Here is a 16,763-nt window from a genome sequence, read left to right on the forward strand (position 1 = left end):
ACCCTTCGCGTCAAAAGTTTAGTTTTAAAAGTCACAATAAGGCCCGGCCGGGCGTGGCTCAGCAGTTGAGCGTCGACCTAGGATCCAGGCAATCGGGGTTCGATTCCCGGTCAGGGCACATGCCCGGGTTGTGGGCTCGATCCCCAGCAGGGGGCGTGCAGGAGGCAGCCGATCAATGCCTCTCTCATCATTGATGTTTCTATCTCTCTCTCCCTCTCCTTTCCTCTCTCTGAAATCAATAAAGATATATTAAATAAATAAGTAAATAAAAATTAAAAGTCACAATAAGACAAATACAATATCATTCTACTGTATAAGGTCCCTAGAACAGCCAGCTTCATAAGGCCAGACAGTAGGATGGTGGTTGCCACGAGCCTAGGGTGGGGGGAGGGGGAGGTGTAGGTGAGTGAGTACAGAGTTTCAGTTTCGCAAGATAAAAAGAATTCTGGAGACCGGTTGCACAATAATCCACACTACTAAACTTCACACTTCAAAATGGTTAAGATTGTAAATGTTATGTTATATGTATTTTACCACAATTTATACAATTTTAAAAAAATTTAGTTTAAAGTAATACCAGGTTAGTAGTGCCCTTAACCGCCTATAAGAAACAAACAAAACAAAACAAAACCAAAAAACGGAGAGAAAACTCAACCCAGGGCTCTTAATAATTTCCAAGGAATCTAAGATCACACTAAAATTTTATACAGAAGGAAATAACCTCACATGGACAAGAGCTAAAAGAATCAACAAACTAGAAAGTTAGAGTAAAAAAAGATAATCGAAATTAGATTTATTAATTTATGCATGCATGTATATTATTTTTTAACATTTGAGTTGAAAACATGTTGAAGGAAAAAAATGTGTCAAAATTAACCGAGCAGATTTGAAAAGTAACAAATAAAACTAATAGAAATAAAGAAAAAAACTATAGTTCTTAGCATTATAAAACAAATCGAGAGTCTAAGCAATAGATTGCTTTCACTGGAGAGAGAAGCAATAAATAGGAAGACAGAATGGAGAAAATTACAGTTCAAAGATGAAAATGGATGGAAATATGAAGGTGTTAAGAGACGTGGAAGACAGGGAATTAGATCTTACATATATCAAGTTGGAGTTTATGATGCAAATATAAAGAAAATATGAAGAAGCAATATTTGAAGAGACAAGGGCTGAGGTTTTCCAGAAACAATGAAAGATACATCCTCATGTCCAGGAAGTACCCAATTTAGAAATAACTGTAATGTATTATTAGTCACACAGACACTGTGTTAATTCCTTAATCAACCCAATCCAAAGGCTAGTGTGTAGCCTATGTAACATTGTTAGGCTTATTCATGAGATTAACTCCAGCCAACATCTGCTTATATAGTCAGCTACTTTGCTGTCCCCTACACGTCCAATCATCCATAATCATCTGGGCACTTGCACTAATTTGTACATAATCTGCTTACCTATCAAGGTGTGACATAACTGTCTTGGAGATGTCCATACCTGCTTCTTGCAATATTCGGATAATCTGAAAGGGTGCACTTGGATTCCTTCCAGGATGAATGATAACAGGACAGCCAAGCTGGGCCTGGGCATGAGCTGCTGCCTGAAGAACCTTTCTTTCGCTTTCAGTCAGAGGCCAGGAGCAACCAATTTCTCCAATAACGCCACACTTGACACTGGTTCCATCAGCTCCATGGAGAACTTCATTAATGAGGACATCAGTAAGCTTAGGAAGGGTGGGAATGAATATATGTTATAGACTGTGGAATTTCTCAACATAGTATCACCCAGTATGTTAATGAATGCGTTCTTTTAGTTACTGATTCTTCAAAAATGTATTCGTCATTCGTTCAATTAATATTGGTCAAGGAGAAAGGCATTTTGCTGGCCAGATCTCAAATACAACAAGTAATTCTAAATCAAAGATTCAGCAGTATCTTACTGTGACTATTTAATAAGAAGCGTATGGCTTTAGGAAGCTATAGGGGAAATAAAAAATTACTTAAGGAAAGGGCATTCAGATGAGAGAGAAAAAATCAATAATTTAACCAGAGGAGCGTTTAGACATAAAAAGGCTGCCTTTGAACTTACATCAACTGTATCAAGTAATTCTTTAATTCCCCCTTATTCATGCATTCTTTTATCCTTTACAGCATAGAAAATTCACAGCATACAATACTCATGTTACATTGTTTTGGTCAGATGTATAGCTACTGCTAAGAGTAGCTGGAAGACTGTAATAGTTGACATCATGGTAGTCCTCAAGTGATGTAAATATATAAAAAGGGAAAGCCCTGACTGGAAAATAATGCAGGTAAAGTTTTGAAATACAAAGTATTTTAAAGATTAACTAAGTGTTTGCAAAAACTGCAGCTGACGTGCTATGCCTATCAAGCAGGCAATGGAAGATACAAATGAATATCTATGTGTGTGTGTGTGTGTGTATATGTATATACATATATTTACATATATATGTATAAACACATACATGTACGTCTAGAAAGAGAGCACATACGCATGCCCAAAAGTTTTGCTGCTTATTTGTTTTTATTGTCCCTGAAAGATGTAATTCCTTATATCCATTCTTACTTAAGATCTTATGACAAAAACAGGGGAATGGATTTTCTTCCACCCCTCCTGTTTTGTAAAAGGAGAAGGGAACATATTGGCAAATGTGCCAAGTCTCTGCCTGCCAAGTTTCACCCTACAGTGAATTTTTATGACTGGTTATTATAAGACCCAGCAACAAAATCGAGGCCACCTAACTGAAGCTTATCATGAAAAACTGAGGTTTACAAACAGGCGGGGGCACCGCTGCTGAGCAGGGACGCAGTGTCCACGAATCTGAGCATTAACACATTGGGTTCTGCAATGACCGGTGCGTTCAGATCTCCTTCCTCGATGCTTTTTATGAAACGAAATGTTCCTAACTTGGGTCTCAACTGGAAGATGTCCTCGCTCTCCAGCAAATTTGTGTAGAATGCCCAGCTACCTGTGAGCCAGTGACATTTCCAAATGTAGATGACATGTGGGGATAACGTGAATCCTGGCTGTTGGGAATGTTTGTATATCCAAGTATTGTCAAAGAATTTAGGACTTTCTACCTGCTCCACTGACATGGCTCTGGTCTCTGGAGAGTGAGTGGCATCCACGTAAAAGCCAGCGCCGGCTATGATGTGGACACCGGTCTCTTCTGCGAGCCACTTCAAGGTCAGCACGTCCCGGCTAATCCCGGTGGTCGTGTTTTCCACCAAAGCCCCTCCACCTTTGGCTTTAAAATACAGCAGCTCTTCCTTGATTGCTTCCTTCTCTTGATTCAACTGAAGGTTCTCTCTATGGGAGTAAGGGTTCTTCTGAATCCAAAACAAATTTTTCATCATAATGGGCTCCTTAGAGACAGCGTCGTGAGACGGAGGAGGTGGGTCGTAACAGCAGTCAAAGGACATCGTCAAATGTTCGTGCGTCAGGGTGCGGCCCAGTTTGCTTGGCTCCAGCAGTCCCAGGACAGTTTGGACCTTGCCGCTTAAGGAAGACATTTCTGAGGGCACCTGGAGATGTTCTAAAAAGAGTGTTTTCTGGAAAGAAACAGAACGATAATCAGAAAATTTAACACATACATAAATTCTTTCCATAGGGGAAGGGAGGCTGTGGACGTGCACCCGTGGAAGGAAGATCAGTGAAACTAGGAATACGACTTCACTCTTTGTCCCACCAGAGTCCGGGCCTGTCCCTGTGAAGACGTGAGTGCACTGCAACGCTCAGTGACATGTGCGGTGGTCAGTGTCCCCAGGTCACTTCCACTGGGACTCCTCTGCCTGATTAAACCCCAACCTCATCTACTGGCAATGTCTCTTGATATTCAATTCATATTTTTCTTTTGCTTAATTTTATCTCATTAGTCATAGCTGTGCTTCCTTGGATAATTCAACAATAATCTCCATTAAAAAACCTTTATAATCAATGGCATATCAAAACCAGCCATCAAGTATGGAAACTGTCTCATTTGTCATTTTCCAGCTAAGTTAAATATACTGGGGCTACTGAGCGGTCCCTTCGCCATTTACTGTCCAACGGAACAAACTTTTGTTGAAGGTCCACCACGTGCCAGAAACTGAAGACACAAAGGAAAATAAGACAAAATCTCTGACCTTGATGATTTCACAGATTATTCCCCAAAAGACAATGGGGGTGGGGGCGGGAGTCGGGGCAGAGCACACGCAGGTTTAATGTTGGAAAACCAAAAGCAAAACCAAACAAACCTCTTCACTCTCGATGTTTTTATTTTGTCTATGGCACAGAGTCAGAAACACACTTCAAAAATAAAACTAAAATCCCTTCGTCATAATGAAAGCAACTATGACTTATTGAAACTGAAACCTGCCCTCTCTAAAAAGACTAAATACCTCTCCATTTATCTTTTATTTGCTTTCATTTGGAACACAAGTTAAGTTTTCACCAAATTTCTGTCGTTGACAGCAAGAACCCCAACCCCGGCGCTTTCATTTGAAAGTACTTTTCCTAAATGAAAGGACTTCACTTGGAAACAAACAGGTGCTACTGAGAGTGGTGGCCAAGAGCAAACCCTGTGTTCCTTCCACACAGAGCCCCAGCCAGGCCCACTGAGAGGACAGTGGAAGAAAAACAGACTGGGAACTGGGGAAAAGACAATGCCTTTGGAAGGGCCCAGAGGGTTCATCTAAAAGACACTCTGAAATCGCTTTTTGCCACATCCTTCTGAAGACCTTGTCTGACTCTGAGCATCCATTTTCTCACTTGTAAATCAGAATAACAGTGCACATTTCACAGGCTTTTATAAGAATTAAATTTGGTACCACAGACAGAAAGATCAGTAAACGTGTCTGGCACATAGCACACGTTTGATAAATAGTAGCTTTGTTTTGCATGTATCTCCTAGGTTATTTCTTTTCAGAGGGAGTGGTTGATTAGAGGGGAGCATTTGGGGTATAAGACAAATTTATAGTGGGCACGGTGCATACATAAGGGAAGGTAGAAACAAGTCAGGGTTGAGAAAAGGGGACTGAGTTCAAGTCCAATTTATATCAAGCCACTGCAGTTATGTGGAACCCAGGTGTTTGATACATATTGGTCTACAATGTGTAAATGATTGATTTAGACCATTTGACAGAGAACTTAGAACTTGGGGCTAGCATGGCCATTTGTTTTTGTTGATATGGTCTTCAGGAGGCCAAGCTTCCAATATCTAAATAATTCTCATGGTGTCTGTGATGAAAGGAGATGGCATCTGTTTAGAGAACCACATGTAGCTGCCAGTCACTACACAGGGCATAGTTTTCACCGACGATGTCAAGGATTTCTGTTCAACAATGCCTTACGGAGAGCAAGGACTACGCAGCTAGTTCCTCCAGTTGATGAAACCACGGTACCATTAATAATCAACTCAACCTTCCATGGGGGTGCATTTGCTCTTTCATTCCTTCTGGCTGATGGTCTTACACATACGTTCCTGGAGGGTTACTGGGGCCTGAAACTTGAACAAATTGATAAAACACCATCACTTTTACTAGAAGAGTACCAAACTGCATATTTAATTGATATAAATTTGAAAGAGCAATGTTGGTAAGTTTCAAGCTTCACAAGCTGTGAGTCTTTGTGAAAGAAAACAACACAAAAAACCCTTAAGAAATGTCATCTCTTCTGGAAATTTCCTCCAAACACTCTCAGGCAGAACTAGTTGGAGCTCTATGATAAGACACAATGTATACAGAACAAACTGCGGCCACGATGGCTCTAAGCTGGAATATGTCTTTCAGTGGGATAAGATGTGTTTGTAGAACTCGTGGTTACTGTGCAGCTAGGGGGCAGCCTTTGGGCCACATCCACCCTGCAAGTGGTTCTTTTCTCGGTGGACACGCCAAGCTGTTAGTGGCCTTCAACCGTAGGGATGAGAGTTCACAGAACAAGGAGGACAGTACTGGACAATGACAGCTGCAGAGTGCAGCTGTGCAGACAAGAGTGACTCCCTACAAAGAAAGCAGGCTTCGGGCATTCTGTGGAAAACCCATGGGACACCACTTCATTCAGCATTAGGACACACAGAAGGTAGTGAGAAAAGGGTTAGCAGGAGCTATAAATACGGTTGCCACAGTTTTTGCTGCACTTCAAATGTGAAATCTGAGCAGTCAGAGAGACTGAGGATAGGCTGCAATCACCATTACAGCCTCGTTAAAGGAAACAGCCCTTCTGATTCCAATGGGTGTAGAATTATTATTGTTGAGGTGCTCTCTGTGTCCCCACCTGTTGCTGGTGGAAGTGGGCTTCTTGCGATGTTACAAGAAAAGGAATTTTCTGAGACTCCCATGGGCAAAGGAGTGATATTTATTTATGTGGTTTCCAAGGTCTCATCTCCTTCCATCCCGCCAAGGAGAAAGTCCAGCTGCGTCTTCTGCAGAGCTAGGATTAAAGCCACTGCCCAGAGTCTCCCTTCCATATTGAAGCACAGTCCAGTTCAGCATCTGGGTAAGTTAGTTTGTGTTCCCAGCTGCAGTCCATTGTATGTGGGGTCCACATGGCCTTGGGCCATGTGGCTTCTAGGGACACAGGCAAGTGCAAGAAAGCAGGAATAAAGCCAGAGGAACAAGAGAGAGAATTCCTTTGCCTGGGGATTATGTATTCCCAGCTTTTTGTGGGCTTGCATTGGCTCCACCTCTCTAGCCAATGATCTTTGTTTCCAGGTTAGACTAACAGGTAAGCACCTACCCTACGTCACCCCAACTTCACTGTGCATGTACCCATCTCCCTCTTTGTTTTATCCCTTCCCCCCAGGGATCTTCAGGGAATGGACCTGGGGAGTGTGACATTGCAGCTTCCTGGTGAAGCTGCCCAGATGACCATGCTGATAATTCCTGACTTTCCCTTTGCTCCTTCCTGTTATTAATAACTAGCTAATTACAATGGTACTAGAATCAAAAAAGAACACAGAACAGAAAAAGAAAAAAAGAGGAAAAAAAAGGAGAGAAACAGAAAATAGCACTGAACTGAAAACCAGAGACAATATGTAGGGTTTGTGAGTTTTGAAAATATGTGCATGAATTCACTTCTATAAAATAATACATTTACCAAATTATTGGAGATTTGCTGGTGGGTGAGTAGTCTGGGGCCAACTTTGTTTCACTGAGATTTCATCCTGGCCATTATGCTTGAGATTTTTATTTCTACTTGAATTGAATATCCATTTCAATTACATTTCACATTTCAGAGGGTAGGACTTCCTGAATATCTTACATATGAATGAGTGGAATTCACAGACATATGCTCTTTTCCTGTCCCTGCTTCTGCTGTATCCAGTCCTAGACCTGGTTAAAGGACTCTGCAGTTTTCGATGCAATGGTCAAATCGGCAATTTGATGTTTGGTGAATTGGTTTTGTTGCCAGACTAAAGTGCATCAAAGCCCAGTAAGACACGAACAGGAGGTTGCAGCAAAGAAAGTAAGGGTTTATTTTTAGGAAGTGACCCACACCTGGAGACACAGTGACTCACACCTGGAGACAGAGGGGCTAATGCTCAAAGACTTAGCTCCCTGATGGCTTCCAGGGGGTGGGTTATACAGGGAAAAATTTTTAATCATGGTGACTAGGGAGTTAGGGTCGTGGTCAGGGTCATGGTCTCTACTGATTGACTGGCCCTAGGTTAGGAGGCAGTTGATCATTGCATCTGGTCCTGATGTCAACAATGGCATTGCTTCGCTGGTTCCGCAGTTTTTCTGGGCCTGGAGCTGACACACAACTGAAGCCTAGACATTATCTCTAGTTTGACCAAAGCTCTATCTCTGTGGTCAACAGACCCAGGCTTTGTTCCTAAGATTATTTGATGCTGATCAGAACCTCATTGTCCTGGGGGCCTAATGATGAAGAAGTAGACATGCAAGGGGGAAGGAAGCAGGTGAGTCAGGGTGCTGGGTGAAGCCAGTTTGAATCAAAGGAAAGAAAGGAGAAAAGTTCATATTAAAGAAATGAAGTTTCTATGCGGTTACAGTTTTCAGTTCACTTCCTTAACAACTGTACAAGCTCTAATCCCCATAATAAATCCTTCAGTCCATTGCACTTACGATTGTTTTCCTTAAAAAATGGGAAGGCATTCCAGAGTTGTGTGCAGGACAGGGCATGAATTGGATAATCAGGCAGCCCTGTGGAGAAAGGGCAGAAGACCGCTCAGTGAGTGTTGCTAGAATGTGGAAGAAATCAGGTGGTGCTTTGGTCTGAGATGACATCAGTGCAGACAGTGAGGAAGCAGAAGCAGTAAGAGGTACAGCAGATGGGAGTTTCTAACTGGACTCGCTGGTGTTATAAAAGTTCTCCCAAATAAATGGACTCCCATGAGAAAAGTGCCGGCTGGTGCAAATCTGTGGGCACTTCTATTTTTTCACATCTCTTGGGTTACATCACACAGAGTGGTGGCACTCTACGAACACTGAGCTTAAAGCTGACATTTGATTTGTAATCAAAACATTTTAAAAACTACCCAGTATTTTTTAAAGCTTGTTTGAATATGTGATGTGCAGGTTCAAACCTGTGACATGTTTCCTCTCAAACAGCATTGGCCTGGTGGCTGAACAGCAGTGACACAATGGTTTCCTCCTTGCATCCATCACCACACGTCCATTTGCCCAGGTATTTATGGTAAAGGGCTCCACTGCATGGAGATCTATAACTTTTCATAGTAAACATTGTCAAAAAAAATAAATAATCGTGCCCAAATAAAGAGAAAGAAACCCAACCATTTCAGCACACAGAGCAATAATGGAACTCAGCAAGTTCTTCAAGCTGAGACACAAACAACACAAAGCCACTGAGGGACACAAATGAGCAGCTTGTGTCTGGTCTTCAGAGGAAAGGGGTGGGTTTCTTCCCAAGCTTTTTTCCCCCTCCTATTTGACTAAGGAAACAGGAGAGAAAACCTAGGCACATTTCCAAATTCCAGACAACAAATACGACGACGGTGGCAGAGATGTACCCAGGAAGTGACGCTCCTGGAAAAAGGTATTCACAGGACCCCTGTCCTGCACTCCTTGATGTGAACCGTCAGTGGTGATTATTAAAGTCAGAAATCACATCAGGCAGCTCCACAGAAGGCGGCCGTCTTGTGGCTTCATTGACTCTTTAGTCAAAAGCTTGCCAACTGGCCAGCCCTCTGAGCCACACACACCTTGACTTTGGCAAACAGTGCTACAGTCACGTGCCGAAGTAACAACGTTTCAGGCAACCAAGGACACGTTCCACGGAGGTCCCACAAGATTGCAATGGAGCTGATGGCTCCCATCACCCAGCGACGGCACAGGCGCCCTAACGTGACACGCAGCACGTTACTCGCCTGTTCGTGTGATGCTGGTGTAAACGGGCCTGCTGCACTGCCAGTCGTGTAAAAGCACGTAACCCTTTATAATGATAATAAATGACTTTGCTTCTGGTTTATATTTGCTTCACTATACTTTTACCCATTAGTTTAGAGTCTACTATTTCTGCTTTCCAGAAACGTTTGCTGGGACACATGCGGTGTCATGCCGGCCGCCGCCTCCTACATCTGGTGTTCACCGTGTTTCTCGGCTGCATCATTTTCTCTCGCGCTTGATTCTGTTTCCTAACGGTTTGTGCAGTAACGCGCTGCACAGGCCTGTAGCCCAGGAGCAGTGGGCTCGACCCCGCAGCCTGGGGGCGGCAGGCTAAGCACCTAGGGCTCTGCAAGCGCTCTCGACGACGTTCCCGCGACAGTCACCTAAGGACGCGTTCTCGGATTGTATCTCTGTCATTAAGTGGCGCGTAACTGTACCGGCTACTGGACTTTGTTGTCTGTTTCATCGACAAACTGAAAATATGTTCTCCTTAATAAGAGAAATGGGGGGGGGGGGAAGGACAGAGAGTGGGGGGATGAAGGGGAGGGAGGAAAACCCCACTATTTCTACTCAGGTCGAAAGTCAGCATCACTCACTGCGTAGCACGGTGTCGCCCGAGGGTTGGGAGAAGTGCGATATTTCCAGGACACTGCAGAACTGAACTGACCTTTATGTTTTCCTTCCTTTGGAAAGCTGATCTAGCTCACCTCAGCCTTTCTCATTCTCAGAAGGCTCCACACTCAGTTCTGTGAGAGCATTTGATGTAAATTTCTTGCGTTTGCTACTCACGCACGATCCTAGGAGGGAAGCATCATCCAAGTTACTCGATACAACAGTTACGACTTCTTTTTCTCCATAAAGAACTCGTCACGTTGAAGTTAGTTCTCAGCTTTTTATAGAAGGAATTTTCTCTTCCATGGACTCCTAGCAATGGTTTTGTCTCCTATTTTGAGCACACTGCACAGTTGGTCCTTCACTGTATTTAGGCATTCAAGTGCTTAAAATTTGTGTTACTTTTAATTCCTGGCAAATCACAAATTAATGTTTTAAACATAAAATATCTGTATTCCTCGCGCAATTTCATTTGAAAGGCTATTCTTAATGTGACTTTGTGTAGTTGAAAGAATAGTAGATTCAGAGTCAAAGGTTCTTGGCTCTTCCACTAAATAGCTGTGTGACTTTGGGCAAGTTACTTAACCATTCTGAGTCTCTTTTGTGAACTGAAAGGATTAGACCAGATGACCTCCAAGCTTCTGTGATATCCTTTGACTTGAAAGGAATAGTATTGACTTTCTATAGATCATTTACTATCAGTGAAGGCTGTACTTTAAGTAGTTTTTAACATGTATATTAAAAACTATATTCCAGACATGTGCATACATACATATCTATATAATGGGAGAGAAGAGTTAATCTCATTCATTAACTATCAGTCTCATTCAATAATTATCATTGAAGGCTGCACCTTAAGAATTTTTTTAATGTATATTTTATATGCATGTGGATGCATACATACATCTACATGGAGACACACACACACACACACACACACACACATAGATTATATGAATGAACTTAAGTTTTAGATCCTTTTACGTTTATAAGGAAAATTATAAGAGGGATAGGTAACCCTGAGCTTGGAGTCCTGGCTCCAAAGTTTCCTAGCTGTGTGACTGTAGAAAATTTAAAAGCTTATGATGAATTAGTTTCCATACTTGAAACTAGAATAATATCTACTGCATAACATTCGGAATGAAAAACTAGTTAGAGTACATGTAAAAGCACTACCTAAATTATAAATGTTCAGAATTACTATACTCCAAACTTTTTGTTTGTTTATTTTATTGATTTCAGAGAGAGGAAGGGAGAGGGAGAGAGACAGAAACATCAATGGTGAGAGAGACATTGATCGGCTGCCCCCGCACGCCCCCCACTGGGGACCAAGCCCGAAACCTGGGCATGGGCATTTCCAGCCTCAGTTATCCGTGGATAATGAGGACCTCCAATAGTTTTAATCACTTCAGTGGGTTTCGTCCAAAAGCCTAATGAGTTCTGATGTCAATCGCAGAAACCGTGACCTCCTGGTTCATGGCTCAACATTCAACCACTGAGCCACCCTGGCCGGGCACTATCCTCCAACCTTTGAATTATTTCCCCATCATTCACTGAGTATCCTTAGGCAAATGAACCTAAAGTTGTGCCTTAAAAAAAACTACCAATAAGGTGGTGAAGTTTATGAATCAAACTAAAGCTCTAATTTTGCTTACAAATGAATTCCTTCACTTGAGGCCTGTGATTGTTGAAAGCAGATTGACTACTGCGATTGACATCAGAACTCATTAGGCTTTTGGACGAAACCCACTGAAGTGATTAAAACTATTGGAGGTCCTCATTATCCACGGATAACTGAGGCTGGAAATGCCTTTCAAATGAATGCGCTTAATACAGTGTGCTAGCTGGCCTCCAGGGATGGCTTTCGGTGAGCCCCACCTTCCAGTGTTCAAATCCTCAGGCAGCCCCTTCCACGCCGAACCTGAGCTGGTCTGCGACCCGCTTTAACCAACAGAATGTGGCAGAAGAGATGCTCTGTGTCAGTTTAGGACCCAAATCTTTGAAAGTAGCTTTTGCTTTTGTGCTTTGGGGAACCTGGAGCCGCAATGTAGGGAGTCTAGCTACCCTCCCACGTGGAAAAGGAGAGACCCTGAGATGATGTAGAGAGAGACCCCCAGTCACCCCAGGGTCCCCACTGAGCTCAGCCTGTGGCCGGCCCTGAGAGGGTATCAGGAGAGTAAGTGAGTTATCTTGAACTTTCTAACCCAGCCAAAACTTCACATGGCTTCAGGCTCAGCTGCAGGCATCCCAGCAGAGTCTGGCCCACCCACAGAATTACGGGAGATAATAAAAAAGTTACTGTTTGCAACTAGTGTTTGGGGGACGGTTTGTTACACAGTTAGAGATAACCAAAATATATGGAGGCAAAGGTTGAATAATCAGTCACATTTAAAGGACTTAAGATTTTAAATGAGAAAAAAAAGATAAGATAAAAATAAGTCATAATTATAAATTGTCCTGATTGTGAGGACAAATAATTAATTGAATGTTGGGTTTTGGGGGGGGAATTATATGGTATGACATTCTTTATTTGACTTTTACACCTCACTGATGAAGGTTATTGAAAAAATACTTCTGAAGCCTTTATTGTTTTTTTCCAAGGTCATCTATTAACCAGTTGTTATGCAACTTATTCTCTTTGGAAGCACATATCCTGGTATTTTCCATGCCAATCTCTCTCTCCTCTTGTCACACCCTCACTGGGCTTTCTATGTGGTTTAGCATTTCTCAGATATCACTTCCACCAACTTTATGGCAAACTGCAGCTTTTTAAAAGAGTTTTCAATTTTACTCCCCAATCTATTTGCATCCTATTATTTGATATTTAGGAATATATATGGCAGTCAGCCAGAGCTGAAGAAAAAGGTGCTGAGATGTTAAGCAGGAACAGAAATTAGTATTAAGGAAACACGAATGTTTGAGTGGGAATTCACTTTTGAGTGGTCAGTTTATTAGTGCATAGATTTGGTTTATCTAGGTAACCTGTTATCTGGGGCTGGAGGCACTCATATTGACGATATCATATAATGAAACTGATATATCACAGCACATGCCACATTGTACCTAATTGATCTGTTAAGGAACTTGTCTCTCTTTGACTCTGTGTGTGTGTGTGTGTGTGTGTGTGTGTGTGTGTGTGTGTGTGTGTGTTGGAGGGGAATGGGGGTCTATCTCCGATACTTATATAATATCTAGTATGTGGTTTGCATCTGTGAAACTGAACTAAACTGAGTAGAGAGGAGGAATAGTTGACCTTTGAACAATGTGGGGGTTAGGGGTGCAGACTGCTGCAGAGTTGAAAATCCACATATAACTTTTGATTCCCCCCAAAACTTAACTACAGTTGTCCTTGGGTATCAGAGGGGGATCGGTTCCGTGACCCCCACAGATACCAAAATTCCCGATGCTCAAGCCCCTCATATAAAATGATGCAGAACAAACTATACAGTCGGCCCTCAGCATCCTCAGATTCAACCAACCACGAATAACAACAGTATTTTGAATCCACAGTTGGGAACCCAAGGATGCAAAACTGCAGATACGAAGGGTCAACTGTGTATTTATTGAAAACAAATTCGAGCATAAGTGGATCCACACATTTCAAACCTGTGCTGTTCAAGGGTCCACTGTAATTAGTTTATGCCTTAATTAAGAATGAGTGAAAGAGCCAAAAGTTTTGTTCTAAAATGAGTAAAATTTACTATAAATCTGAAATTCCAATAAGATTAAAATTTTCCTTTTCTTTTTTGTTGTTGAAGTTTGCAAGTGGAACGAGCACATAATATGTAGAACCAGACTCTAAATCCCATTGGATTAAAATATCCTACAAATAATTACTTTTTCTTTTATATACAAACAAATGCCACAATCTATTTGAAATTACATGTTCTTAGTGATAAATGAAGAGAGCAGTGGCTACATACATAAAATGCTCATGCCTACAGACTAACCCTGAAGCATGATGTATTTTTTAAAAGTAATTTCCAGAGGATATAACATAATGGAATACTGTTCAAATATCAAATAACTAAGATATTTTTTTGGAATGACTGCTGCAAAATAAACCCCAAACATGGGGGAGAGGGACACTTGATTTCAGTTTTGTGTAACAGTTGCTAAGCAGTAAAACATTTAAAATGTATAACACATTTAAGGTTACACTTGCAACACAGAAAACATCCACTAACCATTTGGAATTTTTCATGAATACAAATCTAGCTTCACACTTCAGAATAAAAACTGTCCATTTAAATGGCAACTTAGTCCTAAAAGTTAACAGACTCGGTCACACTGTGGGTATCCAACAGAAAGCATCACTTGGGAAACACTTAAAACTAATATAATAGTGTCAATTATACTTTAAAAAAATCCATCTGGTCGGCTGATTGGTTTGTGAAAGATAGGCAAGACCAGAGAGTATGGTGAGCTGATGGTCCTCCTACACACAACGCTGGCAAAATTGCAAATTTGCCCCAACTTTTCTGAAAAGCAGTTTAACAATATACATCTGAAGCCCTGAAATGTTACTTTGCCACTGGGAATCTATCTTAAGGAAACATTTAGACACATGTAAAAATTACTTATCCACAAAGATTTCATTATGGCATTATTTAGAATAAAGACCAAAATACATAATATGGGACTGTTTATGTATATGATGGAACATTATGCAAACATTCAAGTTATATTTTCAAAGACTATTTAATGATGGAGGAAAGTGCCCTTATTATAATATGTGAAAATTCAAAATGCAAAACTCTTTAAAGCAGTATAAGTTTATTGAGAGTATATGCATCTACATATATGTAGAGCTTAAGTAGAAATACTAAAATGTTACTTGTATCTTTGGGTGGTAGAAGGAGCAAAGATAGATACTTTTTTTCTTCATTACTATTTAATGTATTTTCCAGTTTTTTATGTTTATTTCATCTATAATTAGTAAAAGGGAATAAAATGAGAAGAGATCAATGTTACCAGTGTAAACCTATCTGATGCTTACAGGAATGTCACATGTAAAATAACAGAATATAGGTTTTGAACCCTCCAACTAAAACACACAGGCAGGCAAGAGCCGAGAGCCATTTCAAATTCTTCTTTATCACAGAATTGCTCATTTGCCAGTCATGCCCAAGATTTCACATTGCTCATGTACAAATATTTCTGACCATACTGCGCGCCTTTGCAGCACTGTGGTTCACTTTGAAGAAATTCAAGCTGTTTGACCGAGTCCTTCACGGACTGATCTAGACTCTAGTGGAAACCCTGGGGCCCAGTGAGAATTCTGGCAAAGGCTGAGCAGCCTGAGTAATTCTTATCACAGTCAAGCCACACAAGCATCAAGATCCCCTGGTTGAACACAGTTCCCTGTGGGGTAGGCCTGCAGATGGGGATTGACAAGAAGTTGTTTCATAGGAGTGTGTCAAGAAATTACAAAGTACGGGTCATCATTTGTTTATAAGTGGAAAAAGAGGGATCGAACAAAATAAATTTTAAGTAAAGATAAACCATATGAGGACAAACCATAAAAAGAATTTTTTTTAAGGAGGGTTAACAGTCTTGGGCAGGTTAGCAGAAAAACAGTAAGAAAGATGAAATAAAAACAGTTATCATATAGTCAATAAATTTTTATTGGGCATCTCTTAAGTGTAAGACCCAGTACTAGGCAGGTAGAGCCTATGGGAGATGAACAGATAAATAAGAGCCAGGCTGCACCCTCATTTCGAGGGTGGGAACCAATAATAAAGCCTTTTATTCACTTACTAAGCTGCCATTTCCTGAGCTCCTGTATCGAGTGCTACGAAAGCACCTCATATTTCTTACCTCGAATTCTCACTAAGACGCTGCTGGGTTGATATTATATGAGGAAATGGAGGCCAAGAAAAGTGAAGAAACTTGTCTAGAGCTGGAAAGCTGCAGTTTGAACCTGGGTCTGCTCAGAGAATGCCAAATATTAGCTATGATTAGCACCTCAGAGAGAGTTCTGTCGGGATCAATCAGACCAGTTTAGGCCATGATTACGACGATGGAAAACGCGTTGGATCATTACTTCGTGCCAAGCCCAGCGCGTGGCAATGCACACGAGTCGCCCTATTTATCCTCAGACAGAACTTAGATGTCTGCCTTCTCTACTTTTTCTCTGACACTACTTCATCCAACTGACCATGTAAAAAAACAACCCAAACTTCATCGAAGACTCCTGTCTCACTCACAAGTACTTGATTTCTACACGGCCCACATCCCACCACTTCCACAGCTCTTTAATTCCCCTTCCCCTTCTCACCCTCACAGCCACCACCTTAGTGGGAACCATCATCTCTCAGGGATCACAGTAAGAGCTTCTAAGCTTGCCCCCTGCCTTCCTGACCTGCCCCCACCACGCCTACGGAGGGCCCTTCCTACACAGACCCGGAGGCGTCACTTCTGTGGTCCTGCCAACACTGAGAAGTAAATCCGAACCTGGAGCGGGGTGGTGCCCCCTGGGCCCCTTCTGGGCTCCAGAGGGTTGAACTGCGTGTCCTTCTCTGGACTCAACACGTCTGCACCAGTCTCATGTCTTTGAATGTGTTTCTGCCTCTTCTTTCCTGAGCTTTGCAAGCCAAGCCGCTCCCACCCTGCCTCTCCTGCCCTTCCCTCTCCTGGCTGACTTCGCCTGGACCTTTGGAGTAGGCCTGTGGCTCCATTTCTAATCAGAATCTTTTCCTGATGTTCTTCCTTACTGTTCCAGCAACCTGGGCAAGATGCTGGCTCTAGGATCTCCCCTAGCACTCCAAGTTTAACCTTGAAACTCAC

The 16,763-nt window shown here is 41.9% G+C and overlaps 1 protein-coding gene across 2 annotated transcripts in view; it reads right to left on the bottom strand.

The window, feature by feature from the left end:
* Positions 1–16,763, bottom strand: part of PTER (phosphotriesterase related) — a 57,167-nt gene that overhangs the window by 17,608 nt on the left and 22,796 nt on the right. Inside the window, exons 1-3 of one of the 2 annotated variants that reach the window (XM_081123369.1) lie at positions 5,349–5,473; positions 3,099–3,569; positions 1,455–1,720 (exon numbers count right to left, since the gene is read on the bottom strand). In XM_081123369.1, the coding sequence (XP_080979495.1) occupies positions 1,455–1,720; positions 3,099–3,530 (698 nt within the window). In that variant the 5' untranslated portion in view covers positions 3,531–3,569; positions 5,349–5,473. Of the gene's footprint in view, positions 1–1,454; positions 1,721–3,098; positions 3,570–5,348; positions 5,474–16,763 lie in introns of those variants that run through there. The other variant, XM_081123368.1, reaches the window with a different exon arrangement.

This window comes from Miniopterus schreibersii (genome assembly GCF_964146895.1).
Source record: "Miniopterus schreibersii genome assembly, chromosome: 1".
Lineage (NCBI taxonomy): Eukaryota > Metazoa > Chordata > Mammalia > Chiroptera > Miniopteridae > Miniopterus > Miniopterus schreibersii.